Source organism: Echiichthys vipera, assembly GCF_963691815.1.
Source record: "Echiichthys vipera genome assembly, chromosome: 18".
Classification (NCBI taxonomy): Eukaryota; Metazoa; Chordata; class Actinopteri; order Perciformes; family Trachinidae; genus Echiichthys; species Echiichthys vipera.
In genome coordinates, this window is record NC_139843.1 from 4,698,023 (window position 1) to 4,718,022 (window position 20,000).

The window sequence follows — 20,000 nt, forward strand, 5'->3', positions numbered from 1 at the left end:
TCACAGTAAGTTCATAAATACTGAACACTAAATGAGGCTAACGGTGGCAAAGTGATGCTACGAAAAGCTGACGTAAACCTGTCACCTGTCGTAAACTGTCGTGTTGTCTCGTTGTGCACTTTGCAGGATTCTCTCATCAGTAATTTGCTCAGGCTCATTCAGACTATGCGACCTCCACCCAAGGCTGCTGCAGGTAAAGGTGAGTTAATGAAGCATTTGAGCTGCTAAAGTGTTTATTTACTTTTGTTAAAATGGGAAAATTCTCTAAGTAAATAGACTTAACCTCGCAAAAGCAGCATTTGTAGTCAACATACAATATCTACTACTAAGGGAAAGATAATCAAGTATTTAGTGAAGGGGATCGTTTCCCTGCTATATAGATATATAGATTTCTGCTGCTATGTAAAATGTACTCTTTTTATCTTAGCATTGCAACAATTAAAAAACACAATTGTGTACTGCTTTGGTTGAGCTTTATTCAGCTGCCAAAAAACATATTTTACCTTGAGAGACATTTGCCCCCAAAATAATGTCTATCATTTACTTGTATGTTGTTTAGGTAAGGCACCTTTATTTGTATCGCACTTTTCATACACAAGGCAGACTGAAAGTGCTTCACAGCACATGTCATGAATTAAAATGCATTACAGAAAGACAAAGAGAATAAAAAAAATAGACAATAATAAAAACAGTGCGGACGTTAAAAGTGCAAAGATTCAGCAGAAAGCTGAGGTGAACATAAAAGTTTTCAGGCTAGTTTTAAAAGTGGTCAGAGTGGGTGAAAGTCTCAAATCTTCAGGAAGTTTATTCCAGCTGTTTGTTGCATAATGACTGAAAGATGCTTTCCCTTGATTTGAGTTTACTCTGCGAACCACTAACAGATTGGCCTCAGGGGATCTTAGTGATCTAGAAGGCTTATGTAGTGGGAGCATATCAGTGAGTTTACACTCACCAGCAACTCCTTTAGCTACATCTGTATAATCTAATGTGATCCAATACCGCAGCTCTAATAATGTTCAGTGTGGGTTTACACTGTCAGAGAGGTATACCTTTAACTACGTGTTTATTATTGAGGTTGCGGTTTGCAGTGTTTTCGGACTGGACTGCATTATATTGCGTGGTGTTTCTAATATTTTGGCCACACCATTAACACACTTGAGAGGGACAGAATATTAGAAACACCTGTCAATAAAATGCACTCCAGTACAAAAACACCTACTATGACCTCAATTATAAACATAAAGTAGTAATTATTACCTCTGACTGTCAACAAAGACTGAAACACTATGAGCTTTGTAAAAGTAGTGGATTATTGTGTAACTGCTACATATCTGTAGTTCCCTTGTACTATACCACACAGTGTCTCTTCATAAGATCCTCTTATGGATCTTAATTAATGAATAAGTGTCCGTTTCAGCCTCCGAGGCTTTGGTCAAGCCGAAGACAGAAAAAGAGAAACTGAAGGAGCTGTTCCCTGCACTGTGTAGAGCAAATGATCCGGCACCAAAGGTATGTGACTTTATCACATTATTTGTAGGTGGCGTTACTACTTTGACATGTAATCCCACCGCAGCCAAAGGCGTTTACACGTGTACTTATTGTTTGTTTTGTTTTTTCTTAATAACAGTGCATTATACTAATTTTGAGCTGCTGTGAATTTGCACCTCTACTAAATCCTGCACGAGTAAAGCGTCTCATAGGAAAAGCTGGTCTTGACTCTTCTCCTCCTAATGAATGTGTGTTAACTTCTGCTGCCTGTAGTTAAAATGGGATGAGAGGACTCAATGTGATTGTCCATGTTGCACTTTCCAAACACGCATGTTTTTAGTCGTGTCACTGAGATGACCAATGTGCCTGTAGCATGATGCAGCGTTCAAGAAATTAATTCAGTAGGAAACCTTAACAAAGACGTTAACCGGTGGGAGTTTAATGGTACAGTGCTGCTAATTATTTTGCTTGGCTTTCTCAGAAACTACTGGATGAAGATGATGTGAAAGTAGCAGCTGATGCCATGAAAGAGCTGGAAATGTTTATGCCCAGTGTCAGTGGGACGGACTCCAAAAGCAGCAAGAGCAAGTAAGACGACCAAGGACGCTGGTCACATTTTTATTTGCTTTCTTGAGATGGAGATTTCTTTTGCTTTGTTTAACATAGTAAATAAAAATAACACAACCAGCAAATATGTACTTCTACTGTTAAGTTTATTCAGTTTATTGTAATTGTCCCACTTATTTTGGCAGGTCAGAAAAGAGCAGACGCCGAAGTCGCAGCAGAAGCAAAGAAAGAGACAGGCATAGAGACCGAGACCGAGACAGAGATCGAGACCGAGACCGGGAGAGGGACAGGAGGAGGCGACATCGCTCTCGCTCAAGGTCCAGGTCTCGCTCCAGAGATCGTGATCGGCACAGAGACGGAGACAGAGACAGGGATCGCGGCAAAAGAAGGGACAAATCTTCCCGCTGGTCTGAGCGCTCACCTAGCCCAAAGAAAGACCAAGACAAAGACTCTGATCGCTGGAAGGACAAACATGTAGACCGCCCGCCACCAGAGGAACCTTCTGTGGGTGACATATACAACGGCAAAGTCACCAGTATCATGCAGTTTGGATGCTTCGTGCAGCTGGAGGGATTACGGTCAGTACAAAGTGCTACTAACACAACATTGGCCTAACTTAACTGGGGCAGCTAAGCATATTGAATGCAAGTCTTCGGGTCTGCGTTGAGCTTGCGCATGTGTAAATGGAGCATATGCTACCAGGAAGGAACTGTATTTTTCAATCTTCCATGTTGTTGTTCTCTGGATGTAGGAAGCGATGGGAAGGTTTGGTCCACATTTCCGAGCTGCGCAGAGAAGGCCGCGTGGCCAACGTGGCTGATGTCGTCAGCAAAGGCCAAAGAGTCAAGATCAAGGTGCTCTCGTTCACCGGCTCGAAGACCAGCCTCAGCATGAAGGTAAGAAGAACAGAGCTCTTCACAGATTTGTGTCAAGTTAGTCTGAAGTAGTGTTAATTGAAAGATGTGTGCGCTAATTTCTTTGTGTGAAATTGAGATCTTGATAGCGGCTGGATAGGTGTATAATTGATTAAAAAGAAAAAGAAGTGTGTGTGCGTGTAATTTAATCTTTAATTCCCTTTATATCAGATTTGTATCAGAGCAGGTAATTGAGCCAGTGAGTCATTATCAGCCAAATTAGTGATAACGCTGCTCTGAATTTCCCGTGAGAGATGTTTGGAGAGTATATGTGGAAAAAGCGTTATCACCATGGGATCCTTCTCTCAGGGTAGACTGCAATCGCCTGCATTGTCAGCATGTTAATGACCTAATTCTTTCCCCCTTTCTTTGCCAGGATGTGGACCAGGAGACAGGAGAAGACCTGAACCCCAACAGGAGGAGGAACGTAGGCCCGGACGGAGGGGACGAGATCACCATGAGGAACCCCGACCGGCCAAGCAACCTGAACCTGGGCCACGCCCCAGAGATGGAGCAGGACGACACCCTGGAGCGCAAAAGACTCACCAAGATTTCTGACCCAGAGAAGTGGGAGATCAAACAGGTGCGTCCATACAGTGTGATTTCCGCACACATTTAAGCTGCTTTGAGGGAAACCACTGAATCCCTTTAAAGGGCTTATTTTATCACATGGTGATACTCACGCCCTTTGTCCGCCCTCAGATGATTGCTGCCAACGTCTTATCCAAAGAAGAGTTCCCTGATTTCGACGACGAGACCGGGATCCTTCCTAAAGTTGATGATGAAGAGGGTAAGAAGTCCTGTACTATTCCAGTAATGCTGTCATTACACTGGCTGCCTGTAACGCTGAGGATTGATTTAATAGTTATTTTATTTGTTTTTATTGCTTAAATGGTTTAACACCTTCGTACTTCTCCGATTGTTTTTCTGAGTATGTTCCAAACTGTTCCCTTAGGTCAGGGGTGTCAAAGTGATCCAGTAAAGGGATCCTTCTCTCAGGGTAGACTGCAGGTTTTCATTCCAACCAAGCAAAAACACACCTGATCCAACAATTCAACCGTGTGAAGACGATTCAGATGGTTGAGTAAGTCGAGTCAGGTGTGTTCTTGCTTGGTTGGAATGAAAACCTGCAGCCACAGCTGGATCACTTTGACACCCCTGCCTTAGGTCATCCAGCACTTCCTGACTGTATCAAAAGTGAATTAAAAAAAGTTTACTGAAGCAGCTTACTGCTGTTTAGCAATGGTCCAAATAAGACTTGATGGTGATAAGAATATTTTTTAAAGCATCAACTTACTCTTAATAAATTCAAGATAATTGTTGTTGTTTGATATTTCTCTTTAGATTTCTCATACTTGTTTCATGGCTTTTTATATCTTAAAAGAGTTTTCATCATTACCAACTTGTTTTTATTGGTAGTATTGTCCTATTTTTTTATTATTGTATTGTTTTTTGCATTTCCGGGTTATTGTTTTAATTTTGTAAAGCACTTTGAGCTGCTGTATAAGTAAAGTTTACTATTATTACAGTTTATGGCAAAATACATCAGCCTCAGCTAAATTTCGTGTTTAGTGCCAATGAGCACATGCTAGCATGGTAACACACTAAAGTAAGCTAGTTAACACAGTGAACATTACACCTGCAAACATCAGCATGTTAGCGTTGTAATTGGGTGCATGTTGGTATGCTGTCATTAACATTTATGTCAAAGCACCACGGCGCCTGAGTACAGTTTTACAGAGATGCTAGCATCACTGTGGAGTCTTGTCTTGCTTTATGAAATATGACTTGATGAGGGGACTGTCCTGCTAATTGATCTTGTTCACTGACTTTCAGATGAAGATTTGGAAATCGAGCTGGTTGAAGAGGAGCCCCCGTTCCTGAGGGGACACACCAAACAAAGTATGGACATGAGCCCTGTCAAGATTGTCAAGGTACGGCATACGTCTGGACATGTTCTCACATTACTTGCCACGTACAGTACATAGTAGAGAGACTACAGTGCAGTTAAATGTCAAGTTTCATCTGATATGTCAATTTGATTTTGGGAGGATGCTGAAATATTTAGGACAGTTCATCAGAAAACAGTTGCTTCTTCGGACTTAGGAGCGGTTCTACACACACTTTCAGTGTCTGTAAATGTACATAGCATCCACAGCTAAGCAGCACGACCTGTGTTCCCTCTTCCATAGAATCCAGATGGCTCTCTGTCTCAAGCAGCCATGATGCAGAGCGCTCTGGCTAAGGAGAGACGAGAGCTGAAGCAGGCTGCACGAGAGGCAGAGATGGACTCCATCCCCATGGGGTTGAATAAACACTGGGTCGACCCGCTGCCAGACGGTAAGAAATCCATTAGATGTGCACATTAAGTCATTTCCAAGTCACAGATGATGAAGCACGATTAATCAAATCCCCGTGTATGCAGTTAAAACATCTGCCAGCTTGAAATCAACATCTTGATCATCGTAAACTGTCTTCAGATTTTTTTATCTAAACAGTTATTTTAAATTTTATCTCGTCTTTGGCGCAATCCAGAAATAGTCAGTCTGTGTGTTTGCCCCGCTTTATCGAAACCACAGCCCAGTCTGAGTCAGACATGAGACTTGCTCTGTGATGGCAGGGAGCACCCCTCAGGCCTGCCAGTACTGGAGATGGTTATCTGGCTTCCTGCAGCCCCGTATCTGGCCGGATGGAAAAGTCGTGCCATGCTTCAGTGTTCTATCCTCCCTTCCATGGCCCCAGGTGGTCTAGACAGTTTCCAAGGGGTTGGCATTGTTCCGCCATAACCACGTAGATCTGGCAGTGACGTAGCTACTGATGTGATGAGATCGTAGTTGATGTGTTAAGGCCCCCTTTTCTCTCTCTCACACACACTTACACACACACACAAAAGGACATTTCCTGCATGGGTCATGTGTGGATGGGAGCAGATCTGGATAATCAGGGAAGTAGTAAAATATTCACATCAAACCTGGGAACATTCCAGGGAAAATGCCAGTAGGACTTTGAATGAAAGCAGGGACGTTACAGGGGTAAGCACTTTTGAGCCCCTTTCATAGATACACACACAGCAAGTGGGTGTGTTGATGAAGTTTCTATCATGCGGCTGACTGGAAAGAGAAAGACTACTAACAGCCGAGGGTGAGGAAGAAGGGTGATTTTTCTCAAAGAAAGAAAAGAAGAAAAAGGCTTTGCACTGCCCCTGCCCATGTATTCTGGCGTTGCAAGTGTGAAAAGGAACATGGCGGTCATATTCCTGAATGGGACTGCATGTGTGCCCGAAGGATTATCCCAGTAATTTACCAGGAACTAAGTGTGAAAGCGGCTGAAGACAGTTTTTTCTCTATTATCATGCACTATAACCTCCTCTTTTTTCAGTTGATGGTAGGCAGATTGCAGCTAACATGAGAGGCATTGGCATGATGCCTAATGACATCCCGGAGTGGAAGAAGCATGCGTTTGGAGGCAACAAGGCCTCTTATGGAAAGAAGACCCAGCTCTCCATCCTGGAGCAGAGGGAGAGCCTGCCCATCTACAAGCTGAAGGAGCAGCTCATTCAGGTTTGTCGCAGTTTTAAAAACTAAACCCAGAGGGAGGCTTTTCACAGATTTGAGTTGGATGCGTCACACGGGAGCTTATAATTGAATGTGATTAGTTTCTGTTGAAAATGCAATTATCCTTTTAACAAGCAGATGTTGATGCATTTATGCTTTGAGATGAGTTGAATGGAAACATCTGCTGAATGCAAATCACCAGATTTCTTCTCTGGTGCTGCTGAAATATAAAAATGTGGCAAAGTAAATACAGTACCAATGTCTCAGTGCTGCTTTAACCTGTTAGCTTCATTCCTTTCCAAACAAAGATAAAAGGCAAAAAGGGGGGATTGCTGTCATTCAGTCTGTAACATCTGCGCTCTGTGTTCATTTGTCACAGGCTGTTCACGACAACCAGATCCTGATTGTGATCGGAGAGACGGGGTCCGGTAAGACCACGCAGATCACTCAGTACCTCGCAGAGGCCGGTTACACCACAAGGGGGAAGATCGGCTGTACGCAGCCCCGTCGTGTGGCCGCCATGTCAGTGGCTAAGAGAGTCTCCGAGGAGTACGGGTGCTGTCTGGGACAGGAGGTGAGCCATCCATCCATTACTGCGTTCCCATCTGCAGGGTTCACCGAGTCTTGGAAGTTCGGGAAATGCTTCTTTTGATATGAACTTTGGTGCATAACAGACTTGTTTTTTATTTTGTTGTCAATGGGATAATAGGGTTGGAATTATTCTTACAGATTATTCTTACAGGGTACACTGTATTGCACAATGAGCTACACTCTGCATCAGAAAATGTATTTAAATAATTGTCCAAAAGGTCCAAATAATGTTCCTCAACAGAATCCGTCAAAATCAAAAATCACTTTATGGTTTCAAGCACAAAAAACAACTAATGTAACGTAGAGGAAACACTGCAATATAATACTTACTGAAATTAACGTCTTTGTTGGGCACCGGTACCAAAATCCAGGCCATGATCAAGAGGGCGACCATTTTCAGAATGCACACGCGTCCTCTGATCTTTCCCACTTCCATTAATAGTAGAAATTCAGATGTGAAAGCTTTGAGTCTGTGGTTTAGGTACCTTCAAAGTGCTTTAAAGGTGCTTCAATTGAACTCAAACCCTCAGATGATTTGTTGGTAATGGTAAAACTAACGACAACGTTGATACTTTGATCCAACATGGCCTTTATAAATCTTCTCTGGTGTAGGTGGGTTACACCATCCGTTTTGAGGACTGCACCAGCCCTGAGACGGTGATCAAGTACATGACGGACGGTATGCTGTTGAGAGAGTGTCTGATCGACTCTGAACTGGGCCAGTACGCCATCATCATGTTGGACGAAGCTCACGAGAGGACGATCCACACCGATGTTCTCTTTGGTTTGCTCAAGAAGGTGAGCTGAGCAGACGCTTGTGTGTTCCTACATTCATACATGTACGTAGAAGAGATACTGAGTATTTCTTTTCTCCCCCAGACCGTCCAAAAACGCACAGACATGAAGCTGATTGTAACGTCAGCCACCCTGGACGCCGTCAAGTTCTCTCAGTATTTCTATGAAGCTCCCATCTTCACCATCCCAGGAAGGACTTACCCAGTGGAGGTTCTCTACACCAAAGAGCCTGAGACGGACTACCTGGATGCCAGTCTCATCACTGTCATGCAGATCCATCTGACCGAGCCCCCAGGTATGATTTTAAAATCTTGAAAACACACACGTGTCCTTTTCACCAGTACACCCAAACGTCAGTCCACGTCAAAATCTGCCTTTTCTCTTGTCTCTGTCCAGGAGACATCCTGGTGTTTCTGACTGGACAGGAAGAGATCGACACCGCCTGTGAGATCCTGTATGAGAGGATGAAGTCACTGGGGCCTGATGTTCCTGAACTGATTATTCTGCCGGTTTATTCTGCGCTGCCCAGCGAGATGCAGACCAGGATCTTTGACCCGGCACCCCCAGGCAGCAGAAAGGTGCCTACATTTGATATTAATCTTCAGTTATATGGGAATATACATTTCTATCTATATTTAAGTTACACATTACATATGTATCCATCTTTGCGTTGAAAGGAGCCAGTTGAGGTGGTTCAGGATCATCTGGTAAGGATGAACCCTGGGCGCCTCCCTAGGGAGGTGTTCCAGGCACGTCCAGCTGGGAGGAGGCCTCAGGGAAGACCCAGGACCAGGTGGAGAGATTAGATCTCCACACTGGCCTGGGAACGCCTCAGGATCCCCCAGTTAGAGCTGGTTAATGTGGCCCGGGAAAGGGAAGAATTGGGGTCCCCTGCTAAAGCTGCTGGCCTCGCGACCCGACCTATGCTTGATGTACGATAGTCCAAAATATGTTTGTTCTGGAAACAATGTCAATTTTATTGTGGTTATCTTTCTGTGGTACTTAAATGAATTAGGGTTTAATGATTCTTCCAATCCATGATTCAAAGCTAATGATTCAAAGCTAAACAAAGGAAAAAATCTGGGTTTTATTAAATCACCCACACTTTAGAACTTTGTAACTCTAACTTTGTAAAACTTAAGCTTAATAAGCAATGAGCTTTGTGTAGATGTTTCTCACAACATGGAATGATCTTTATTGTCTTCCCTTCAGGTGGTCATTGCCACAAACATTGCAGAAACATCTCTGACAATCGATGGGATCTATTACGTGGTGGATCCTGGATTTGTGAAGCAAAAAGTGTACAACTCAAAGACCGGCATTGACCAGCTGGTGGTGACTCCCATCTCACAGGTACAGCAGATTTATGATCATTTATTTATGATGTAGTAGATATCGCAGGAGAAGAACACCAAATGCTTCCTGATATGTCAGCATATATAATTAAAGGAGGTGGCTAGCTTACTTTAAAATATCTGTTTTCAATCTTCAGGCCCAGGCGAAGCAGAGGGCCGGTCGAGCCGGCAGAACCGGCCCGGGGAAGTGTTACAGGCTCTACACCGAGAGAGCCTACAGAGACGAGATGCTGACGACCAACGTGCCGGAGATCCAGAGGACCAACTTGGCCAGCACTGTGCTGTCTCTGAAGGTAAATAGTCATTCATTTAAGCATTTTTGTCAACGTATCATAGTATAAAGATAACCCTTCATCCATGAGAATTCACATTTCTTGCCTTCAGGTTTGCAGTGCACTAGTATTTGAGTATTATTGAGAAAATAAAGACCAAAGGTTGCAGCTTAATCATCTCTGCCTTGAACTATAATGTTTAATTCAAATAATTGACATACATTTGGTGTTTCCTCCACCAGGCCATGGGCATCAATGACCTCCTGTCTTTTGACTTCATGGACGCTCCCCCCATGGAGACTCTGATCACAGCCATGGAGCAGCTCTACACTCTGGGAGCCCTGGATGATGAGGGCTTACTCACACGCCTTGGAAGAAGGGTGAGGAATGATTTTACTGGGTGGTTTCCTTCAGACGCAAAGGCGAAGAGAACACATCTATGCACTTTGTAGTTTGATTAAAGTAAAAATATATGCCTGTGTGTGTGTGTGTGTGGTTGCTTTTTTGCCAACATGCCCTTCACTTCCTCGTCTCTTCTCTCTAAATCTGTCCTCTAGATGGCTGAGTTCCCTCTGGAGCCCATGCTGTGTAAGATGTTGATCATGTCCGTCCATCTGGGCTGCAGTGAAGAGATGCTCACCATCGTGTCCATGCTGTCCGTGCAGAACGTCTTCTACAGGCCGAAGGTTTGTCCGCCATGATTCATGAGGGTTTTTATTGTTGTTGATTAAGCCTGTGAAGGTTCTCATTTGTCCAGGTCATCGTTATCCCCAAAGCAATTCCAGTCAAAAGCAGCTGAACCTGGTTATTTGTCTTGATTACTGATAAAACCTTGCTATGCTTGAAACTAATAACTGAAAATTGTATTTGCCCTGTGTTTCAGCATAAAGTAAAATGCATTAAGTTTCTTATTTAATGACATATAGACTGTTTAGTCTACGGTTGTTTTGTTTGTGGACCATTTAAAAATGCATATACAAAATATTTCTGGTTTTGTGAGAAGACATAAGATATTCCCAGGCAGTTTCTTTGCTTTTTAAAACAACTCTGCTTGAGTTTATATATCATCTCGTTTGTCCACTTATCACTTGACCTTCATGTTCCCAGTGTAAAGATCCGATCAGACGTTGCCCCTCATTCGTTGATTTCTTTTTCTTGTCTTTTAAAGGACAAGCAGGCCCTGGCTGACCAGAAGAAGGCAAAGTTTCACCAGCCCGAGGGGGACCACCTGACGCTGCTGGCCGTCTACAACTCCTGGAAGAACAACAAGTTCTCCAACCCCTGGTGTTACGAGAACTTCATCCAGGCTCGCTCTCTGCGCAGAGCCCAGGACATCCGCAAACAGATGCTGGGTATCATGGACAGGTACGATTATCAAGATGACGAGACACAACCACAATAGACCGGTATACATATATCTGTGTGAATGTCTCATCAACCTCCAACCGGACTTCTTTCTGTCTCTTCAGACATAAGCTGGACGTGGTATCTTGCGGGAAAGCCACCGTGCGAGTGCAAAAAGCCATCTGCAGTGGTTTCTTCAGGAACGCAGCCAAAAAGGATCCTCAGGAGGGCTACCGCACCCTCATAGACCAGCAAGTCGTATACATCCACCCCTCCAGTGCTCTGTTTAACCGACAGCCTGAGTGGTACGGCAGCACCTCACTTCCACCTTTTAGCACTCAAACAAGAAATAAATGTCCTTTTTTTAGAATTCATTTCTGAATGTAAAAACAGTGTTGTGACGTCCCGCCTCTCTCATCCTTCAGGGTGGTGTACCACGAGCTGGTGCTGACCACAAAGGAGTACATGCGGGAGGTGACCACCATCGACCCTCGCTGGCTGGTGGAGTTTTCACCCGCCTTCTTCAAAGTGTCCGACCCCACGCGCCTCAGCAAGCAGAAGAAACAGCAGCGCCTGGAGCCGCTGTACAACCGCTACGAGGAGCCCAACGCTTGGCGAATCTCTCGCGCCTTCAGACGCCGCTGATGTGCGTGACGTCGCAAACGCAGAAGAGACGACGGAGGGATGCGTCGCCTTGTACCCCGTACCGGCGCCGCTCGTGTGCTCGAACCCTGGTGGTTGAGGTTTTTCAACATCCCCTCTCAACTTCCAGCCGTGTACCCACTCCTTCTTTTTAATTGTGTACATTGTACATTTTCTCCCAGGCGTTCCCACATTAACCTGGGAGGGAATTTTAGTGTCATGATTTTAGGAAACCCGGAGCGATTTACCTTCCATAGCACTAAAACAGGAATACGAATAAACGTCTACATCTGTCCTGTTACACAGAATCTTCTGTGAGGAGATGGGACTGTTTATCCTGACTGTAAATTGTATTAGCATAATGTTGTACCTAATTACAACCTGATGGGATCATAATGGAGTTTTGATGTCTTTATGATTCACATGTCAATACTCTTCAGCCTGTAAGGACTGAGCAGCAGATATGTTTGATAGATTTTGTACTAAAGCTTGGACAGCTTCCACTCGCAGGTCTGTGTTTTTGAAACGGTGGCTTTGCTTTACTCTCAAGAAACAGAAACTATGAAATGTGTCCTCATTAAATGCTACGTTTTATTAACCTGTTGGATTTTTTTTTTTTTAAATGAACATTGAAAGGTAAAGTAGGTTCAGATATGTGATTGTTGAGATTTTGGTGTTATCCCAAGCCACAGACATAAGTAAAAAAGAAAAGAGTACATGACTGGATTATATTTAGTGATGCATTACTGATATTTTTTAATATATATATAAACTTTCTCAGTAATAATTTCCAAATTCCAATTAAAAAAAGCTGGCGTAAAATATTTGTTAGTGTCATCCAGCCCGTGTGAAGTACAGGTCCACTCAGTCATCAGAAATATACCCGTTGTCCAACAGAGTCTTTACACACAGAAATATACAGATATATATTTTACACATACACAGAAACACTGACACACACATGCATGTAGAGCAGAAATAGACAGAATTAACACTCAGAGGAGAACGACCTGAAAACTTTGCTTTGGCAATATTGTTCTTCTCTAAAACAGTCAGGTTAATAAAGCCTGTTTTGAATTTGAGAGAGTTTATTCCAAAAAACATAATGTATTGGTTTGTTTATATTTTGTATTAATATTGTGAATCTGCCCAGTGAAATAAATGAAATAAAATTGGTGCAGTAAAGGACTTGTACTTATATAGCGGCTTTCTAGTCTTCTGCCTACTCAAGGTGCTTTCACAGTGTTTGTCACATTCACCCGTTCACACTGACATTCACACTGATGGCAGTGGACATCTACCGACCATCTAAACTGACCATTCACACCACATTTACACACATGTGCACCACGAGGAGCAATTCAGGGTTCAATGTCTTGCCCAAGGACACTTTGACATGTGGACCGGGGGAGGTGGGGATCGGACAGCTGATCTCTTAAATGGAGGACGACCCACTCTTCCACTGAACCACAGCCATCCCAGTAAAAAGTACAATATTTGATTCAGATTCAAATCAAATTTATTTTCCTTTTCAGACATGATAAAATGAAAAATATGTTGTTGGTTCAATACATTGTTTGATTTATTTATACACCAAAAAAAACTTTAAAAAAAAATCTGTTACGTTTTTTTCAATTTTCTTTTCTCACATGTTCGAAATATATAAATAATTATAATAATAACAACCACGGTGGTGTCGTGGTCAGCACTGTCGCCTCACAGCAAGGAGGTTACAGGTTCGAATCCCGGCTCCAGCCCCCCCCGCGACCCCGACCCCGGGATAAGCGGTTGACGATGAATGAACTATCCCACACAGGTAAATGTGTCTGATCCAGTGCTCCAGACAATCCACGGTAAAAAACAACAACAAAAGACAAATAACCCTAATAAAACATCTAGTTACAGTGAGACAGAAGAAGCAATGTAACCAGTGTATTAAGCTGAAGTAGTATAAAATATAAATACTCAAGTCAAATACAAGTATCTCATTATTGTACAGTACAACAACAACAACCAGTACAACTTTCAACCACTAAGGTCAAACTGCACCGACCGTCATCTGCCTGTGGGTCGGTAGGAGCAGCAGAAGAAGACGGAGAAGAAGCAGTAGAAGAAGAAGAAGCACTTCCGGGTCAGGTCCGGTAAAAACAAACAAGAAAGATGTCGGACTTAGACGAAATAAAACGTCTTGAATACTTATCCTTGGTGTCAAAGGTGTGCACGGAGCTGGAGAATCACCTGGGGATCAGCGAGAAGGACCTGGGTAACGTTACTCACCATGACACCCTGTTGTTGCTGTTGTTGTTGTTTTAGCCCCGCACGGAGGGATGCTAACGCTAGCATGGCTCCTTAACAACAGTTGATTTGTTACAGCTGAATTCATCATCAGTTTGGCGGAGAAACACCAAACATTTGAAGAGTTCAGAGCAGCCCTGCTTGAAAATGGAGCAGATTTTACAGTTAAGTGTGAAGTTAGATAAACACTATTAACATCTAATGGTTGTTGCTCTGTATCTGAACCCGTGTTTCTTCCTTTTTAGGACACCTTTGTTGGTAATTTACTCAGACTCATCCACACCATGCGACCCCCGCCATCTACAAGTAAAGGTACAGAGACTTCCACATGTGTTTTATGTCAAAGTACATTGTGTTTTACAGGTGTGGCTCTACTGTTATAATTATAATAACAATGAGTTATGTTTAACATAGGGATAATGCACATTCATTAACAGGGATTTTTACATATCTCTGTAAACATGTCGGATTATAGCAAAGCTGATAATTTGCATCTGTAGTCCCAAATAAATAAATATATATAAAAAATAAGAGGAGACAACAAATAAATAGATGAAATACAAATAGAAGAGACAGGACAGACACAAGAATTCATTACATGGATGAGAGAGAGAGAGACTTTTTTTATTCCATTCAATTCAATTTTGATTATAGTGCCAAATCATAACAAAAGTTATCTCGGGACACTTTACAGAGCAGGTATAGCCCAACAATTCCCCCGTAGAGTATGGTGGCAACAAAAACCCTCCCCACAACAGGCAGGAACGTCGAACAGCCTTAGCTCCACGGAGGACAGCCATCTGTCCCGACACAATCATCTTAAAAGTAACAACATAGCTATGGGCTCGTAAGCCCTAGCTGTAAGCTTTATCAAAGAGGGCAGTTTTGAGTGTACTCTTGAGTCCGGGGACAGTTTGCCTCCAGAATAACACTTGGGAGTCGGTTCTATAGGAGAGGGGCTTGGTAGCTGAAGGCTCTGCCTCCCATTCTACTTTTAGAGTCTATTGATTTGAGTGCTGTCGTCCACGCCAGTGACCAGCTCATTAAGCAGCAGTCTGTGTCTATGAGAACATCATGCACTGTAAAAACATCAAAGCTGCACTGCTGCTTAATGGATTCCTGATCTGTTTGAAATTTGCCAGGTTGTTTTTGACAGAGATTAGACACTTTTTGACGTGTTTCCTGAATGAGAAATCAAGCCTGTTAAATCATCTCCTTTCTGTTGTGTGTGTGTGTGTGTGTGACAGCTCATCAGCCAAAGAGTGAGAAGGACCAGCTGAAGAAGAAATACCCTGCGTTATGTAAACCTGATGATCCTGTCTGGGTGGTGAGAATGACACACAGTTTCAGTTTCTCTCAATCCCTTTGGAGCATTTTTTGGGGACATTTCTTAATTGTATGCTGCAATTGTCGCAACTGTTTCATGGGACATGGGTCTGCAAAAGGTAGTGACTCACCCAGAACATTCAAGATTAATAAAGCTTTATTTATCCCGAGGGAAATGATTGTGCAACAGTTTCAATACAAAGATGGGAAAGGATCAGAGTAACAATAAGCATAAAAACATAAGCAAATCAAAATAAAGCTAACGTAAAATAAATCAAACAATAACTAAATGTGACAGAGTGCAACAGACATTGTGGTTAAGCATAGGTTTATACAATATACAACAATACACAGCGTGCAGTTTAGCAGCATGTTGAAATAAAATAAGTACAAACTAAATAAGTGATGAAGAGCGATAAGTGATAACAGTGTTAAAGTGTAGCAGCATTTCTTACTGAACTAAGTGACAGTACAACTAAATAAAGAGATACAGTGATGATATAAAGTGGGAAAAAAGGTAACGTTTTCTCATCATGTGAGCCAAACTGTGTTTTTCATCGTGGTCACTCAGTCCACCCTGGAAATGTTTTAAAAACATAAACTACTGTATTATTTTGGCACTGACTGCTTGCTGTACTATAAAATACAGTTTTGACAAATGCATGCTTTTGTTTATGAGCTTTTTAGATTCCTAGTTCAACAGCAGGACTTTCATATGTACAGTGCAGTAAAATCCACCTCTGGTCTTTCATGTTAAGACATATACAGTGAACAGAAATTAGCCCAAAAAAACGCTGCAAACAATGAAAAAAAACCTGCATTCGTTCAGTAAAGAAACAACTAATTGTCCCTCGTCATATGGAATATACATACAATTGCATACAATATGTATTTCAGGTATATTTTGATAATTGAATGGATCATTTAGCAAGTGATCGACGAGTTAATGTTGTTAATGTAAGAGTTTGACAACTTCGCTGAGAATCAACAGCAATCAATGTAGACCATTTATTTTTCAGCCAACACACACGCAATTTGCTTGAGTGACTGAGAAGTTCAAATCCACTGTGAAGAACAAACTTTTTGTTCAGAGATTAAAGAAATGATTATTCAAGAATTGAGCCAAAACAAAGAGGACACATGTGATTCATTCTTCTGTCATTCTCATTTAAACCCTGGTGTCTTCTAGCGCGCCTCTAAAGTAGAATACGACTCTTTGTCTGTGGAAAAGTTAATAGTATTTATGGAGCTGTTGTCACTCATCATCCCCTCTCGATCAGATTCCACCTCGCAACACAGACAAAGATGATGCGCAGGTCGCCGCAGCAGCCATGAAAGAGCTGGAGATGCTCATGCCGACCTTCTGTGGAACGAGCTCTGATGACAAAAGGTAAGAGAGTGGGTACCTGGCTGCTGTTTGGAAAATAATTGACTCTCTGGTGTAAAAATCCTACTAATCCTACTATCCTACTCATCTGACAGGAGTCGAGACACAGACAGACAAGACGGACCACAGCGCAGTCGTCCTCGCTCCAGATCGAGAGATCGTGACGGAGAACCTGAGCCCAAGCGCAAAAGGAAGCGTCCGTCTCGCTGGAGCGACCATCCGCCGAGCCCTCGTTTAGACGATGACAACAACAAGAAAGACGACAGAGACCCCGGGCGCTGCAGCGATCGACTTGTGGATCGGCCTCCGCCAGAAGAGCCCGTCGTGGGCGACATCTACGACGGCAAAATCAGCAGTATTATGCAGTTTGGCTGTTTTGTGCAGCTGGAGGGCCTCAGGTCAGTCAGAGAAATGTTCCCTTTGCCCTCCAACACCGTTTCCAAAACACGATGTTTTGTTTCCCAGGATGTCATTGTTGCTCGTTTGTCTTGTCGCCTACTTATAATAATTTTGTCCCTTTGTCGGAATCCAATACTTTGGTCGATAGTCAATGTTTTGTCTGTTTTATTTATTCAGTTTTTGTTGTTATTTATTCACCCCTTTGTGCCACTGAAACATTCATTCATTCATCTTCAACCGCTTGTCCGGGTCGCGGGGGGCTGGAGCCGATCCCAGCTGACATCGGCGTGAGGCGGGGTACTGAAACAAAGAAATCTTAATTATTTAGAAAAAAACAACTGAACCGTTTTAAAGTTTTCGGCTTCACCTTCATCACACTCTCTTTGAAGGAGCACAGCTTCAATCATACGAACAACCTTTAAGAAAACTGTCTGTCACACGAAAAAGCTGTTGTCGTTGGAAAAGTAGGGTTAGGGTTGGGGGTTAGGGTTGGGGTTAGGGTTAGGGTTTAGGGTTAGGGTTAGGGTTTAGGGGTTAGGGTTATTTTAGAGACTTGAAACTTTGGCTACCCCCCCTATTTCGTGGGTGCTGAGTTCACTCGTGCTGGTTTCGTTGCGATCGGACATCGGGAACCCTTTGATCTTAAACAATCGTGTGCCTATTTTTTTTTCCTTAGGTGCTCATTCGTTGAGACTTCGCCTACCCCCCTAATTATGGCCACGCGCTTTCCATTGGTACCAAGATGGAGTCTCTACGACGTTCCTATCAAAAGTTATGGCCTATTTAAAATGGGGTTAAGGTTTGGGATTAGGGTTAGGGTTTAGGGCTAGGGTTAGGGTTAGGGTTTAGGGTTAGGGATTAGGGCTAGGGTTAGGGTTAGGGTTTAGGGCTAGGGTTAGGGTTAGGGTTTAGGGTTAGGGTTTAGGGCTAGGGTTAGGGTTTAGGGCTAGGGTTAGGGTTTAGGGTTAGGGTTAGGGTTTAGGGTTAGGGTTAGGGTTTAGGGTTAGGGCTTAGGGGTTAGGGTTATTTCAGAGACTTGAAACTTTGGCTACCCCCCCTATTTCGTGGGTGCTGAGTTCACTCGTGCTGGTTTCGTTGCGATCAGACATCGGGAACCCTTTGATCTTAAACAATCGTGTGCCTATTTTTTTTTCCTTAGGTGCTCATTCGTTGAGACTTCGCCTACCCCCCTAATTATGGCCACGCGCTTTCCATTGGTACCAAGATGGAGTCTCTACGACGTTCCTATCAAAAGTTATGGCCTATTTAAAATGGGGTTAAGGTTTGGGATTAGGGTTAGGATTAGGGTTAGGGTTAGGGTTAGGGTTAAGGTTTAGGGCTAGGGTTAGGGTTAGGGGTTAGGGATTACGGATTAGGGCTAGGGTTAGGGTTAGGGTTTAGGGCCAGGGTTAGGGTTAGGGTTTAGGGCTAGGGTTAGGGTTTAGGGGTTAGGGTTATTTCAGAGACTTGAAACTTTGGCTACCCCCCTATTTCGTGGGTGCTGAGTTCACTCGTGCTGGTTTCGTTGCGATCGGACATCGGGAACCCTTTGATCTTAAACAATCGTGTGCCTATTTTTTTTTCCTTAGGTGCTCATTCGTTGAGACTTCGCCTACCCCCCTAATTATGGCCACGCGCTTTCCATTGGTACCAAGATGGAGTCTCTACGACGTTCCTATCAAAAGTTATGGCCTATTTAAAATAGGGTTAAGGTTTGGGATTAGGGTTAGGGGTTAGGGATTAGGGCTAGGGTTAGGGTTAGGGTTAGGATTTAGGGTTAGGGTTAGGGTTTAGGGCTAGGGTTAGGGCTAGGGTTAGGGGTTAGGGTTATTTAAGAGGGTTAGGGTTTAGGGTTAGGGTTAGGGTTTAGGGCTAGTGTTGGGGCTAGGGTTTAGGGCTAGGGTTAGGTTTAGGGCTAGGGTTAGGGTTTAGGGCTAGGGTTAGGGGTTAGGGTTTAGGGCTAGGGTTGGGTTAGGGTTAGGGTTATTTTAGAGACTTGAAACTTTGGCTACCCCCCCTATTTCGTGGGTGCTGAGTTCACTCGTGCTGGTTTCGTTGCGATCGGACATCGGGAACCCTTTGATCTTAAACAATCGTGTGCCTATTTTTTTTTCCTTAGGTGCTCATTCGTTGAGACTTCGCCTACCCCCCTAATTATGGTCACGCGCTTTCCATTGGTACCAAGATGGAGTCTCTACGACGTTCCTATCAAAAGTTATGGCCTATTTAAAATAGGGTTAAGGTTTGGGATTAGGGTTAGGGGTTAGGGATTAGGGCTAGGGTTAGGGTTAGGGTTTAGGGCTAGGGTTAGGTTTAGGGTTAGGGTTTAGGGCTAGGGTTAGGGCTAGGGTTAGGGTTTAGGGGTTAGGGTTATTTAAGAGGGTTAGGGTTAGGGGTTAGGGTTTAGGGCTAGGGTTAGGGTTTAGGGCTAGGGTTTAGGGCTAGGGTTAGGGGTTAGGGTTTAGGGTTAGGGTTTAGGGCTAGGGTTAGGGTTAGGGGTTAGGGTTTAGGGCTAGGGTTTAGGGCTAGGGTTAGGGTTAGGGTTATTTTAGAGACTTGAAACTTTGGCTACCCCCCCTATTTCGTGGGTGCTGAGTTCACTCGTGCTGGTTTCGTTGCGATCGGACATCGGGAACCCTTTGATCTTAAACAATCGTGTGCCTATTTTTTTTTCCTTAGGTGCTCATTCGTTGAGACTTCGCCTACCCCCCTAATTATGGCCACGCGCTTTCCATTGGTACCAAGATGGAGTCTCTACGACGTTCCTATCAAAAGTTATGGCCTATTTAAAATAGGGTTAAGGTTTGGGATTAGGGTTAGGGTTTAGGATTAGGGTTAGGGCTAGGGTTAGGGTTAGGGCTAGGGTTTAGGGCCGGGTTTAGGGTTATTTCAGAGACTTGAAACTTTTGCTACCCCCCCTATTTCGTGGGTGCTGAGTTCACTCGTGCTGGTTTCGTTGCGATCAGACATCGGGAACCCTTTGATCTTAAACAATCGTGTGCCTATTTTTTTTTCCTTAGGTGCTCATTCGTTGAGACTTCGCCTACCCCCCTAATTATGGCCATGCGCTT

At 43.4% G+C, this 20,000-nt stretch overlaps 2 protein-coding genes across 2 annotated transcripts in view; both read left to right on the top strand.

The window, feature by feature from the left end:
• The window catches only part of LOC310960993 (ATP-dependent RNA helicase DHX8), a 13,123-nt gene extending 520 nt beyond the window's left edge, over window positions 1–12,603 (top strand). The window contains exons 2-23 of the mRNA XM_083932899.1: window positions 1–5; window positions 127–199; window positions 1,418–1,509; window positions 1,970–2,076; window positions 2,241–2,633; window positions 2,807–2,951; window positions 3,346–3,552; window positions 3,672–3,759; window positions 4,806–4,903; window positions 5,162–5,309; window positions 6,348–6,529; window positions 6,903–7,097; window positions 7,727–7,912; window positions 7,994–8,204; window positions 8,306–8,487; window positions 9,122–9,262; window positions 9,402–9,557; window positions 9,779–9,916; window positions 10,094–10,222; window positions 10,705–10,901; window positions 11,006–11,185; window positions 11,306–12,603. The exon at window positions 1–5 is cut by the window's left edge and continues 81 nt beyond it. Of these exons, the coding sequence (XP_083789025.1) occupies window positions 1–5; window positions 127–199; window positions 1,418–1,509; window positions 1,970–2,076; window positions 2,241–2,633; window positions 2,807–2,951; window positions 3,346–3,552; window positions 3,672–3,759; window positions 4,806–4,903; window positions 5,162–5,309; window positions 6,348–6,529; window positions 6,903–7,097; window positions 7,727–7,912; window positions 7,994–8,204; window positions 8,306–8,487; window positions 9,122–9,262; window positions 9,402–9,557; window positions 9,779–9,916; window positions 10,094–10,222; window positions 10,705–10,901; window positions 11,006–11,185; window positions 11,306–11,525 (3,473 nt within the window). The 3' untranslated portion in view covers window positions 11,526–12,603. The remainder of the gene's footprint in view (window positions 6–126; window positions 200–1,417; window positions 1,510–1,969; window positions 2,077–2,240; window positions 2,634–2,806; window positions 2,952–3,345; window positions 3,553–3,671; window positions 3,760–4,805; window positions 4,904–5,161; window positions 5,310–6,347; window positions 6,530–6,902; window positions 7,098–7,726; window positions 7,913–7,993; window positions 8,205–8,305; window positions 8,488–9,121; window positions 9,263–9,401; window positions 9,558–9,778; window positions 9,917–10,093; window positions 10,223–10,704; window positions 10,902–11,005; window positions 11,186–11,305) is intronic.
• A 1,055-nt stretch (window positions 12,604–13,658) lies between these two features.
• Window positions 13,659–20,000, top strand: part of LOC310960995 (ATP-dependent RNA helicase DHX8-like) — a 25,326-nt gene continuing 18,984 nt past the window's right edge. The window contains exons 1-6 of the mRNA XM_083932902.1: window positions 13,659–13,785; window positions 13,896–13,981; window positions 14,063–14,129; window positions 15,065–15,144; window positions 16,424–16,533; window positions 16,626–16,928. Coding sequence (XP_083789028.1) covers window positions 13,683–13,785; window positions 13,896–13,981; window positions 14,063–14,129; window positions 15,065–15,144; window positions 16,424–16,533; window positions 16,626–16,928 — 749 coding nt within the window. The 5' untranslated portion in view covers window positions 13,659–13,682. The remainder of the gene's footprint in view (window positions 13,786–13,895; window positions 13,982–14,062; window positions 14,130–15,064; window positions 15,145–16,423; window positions 16,534–16,625; window positions 16,929–20,000) is intronic.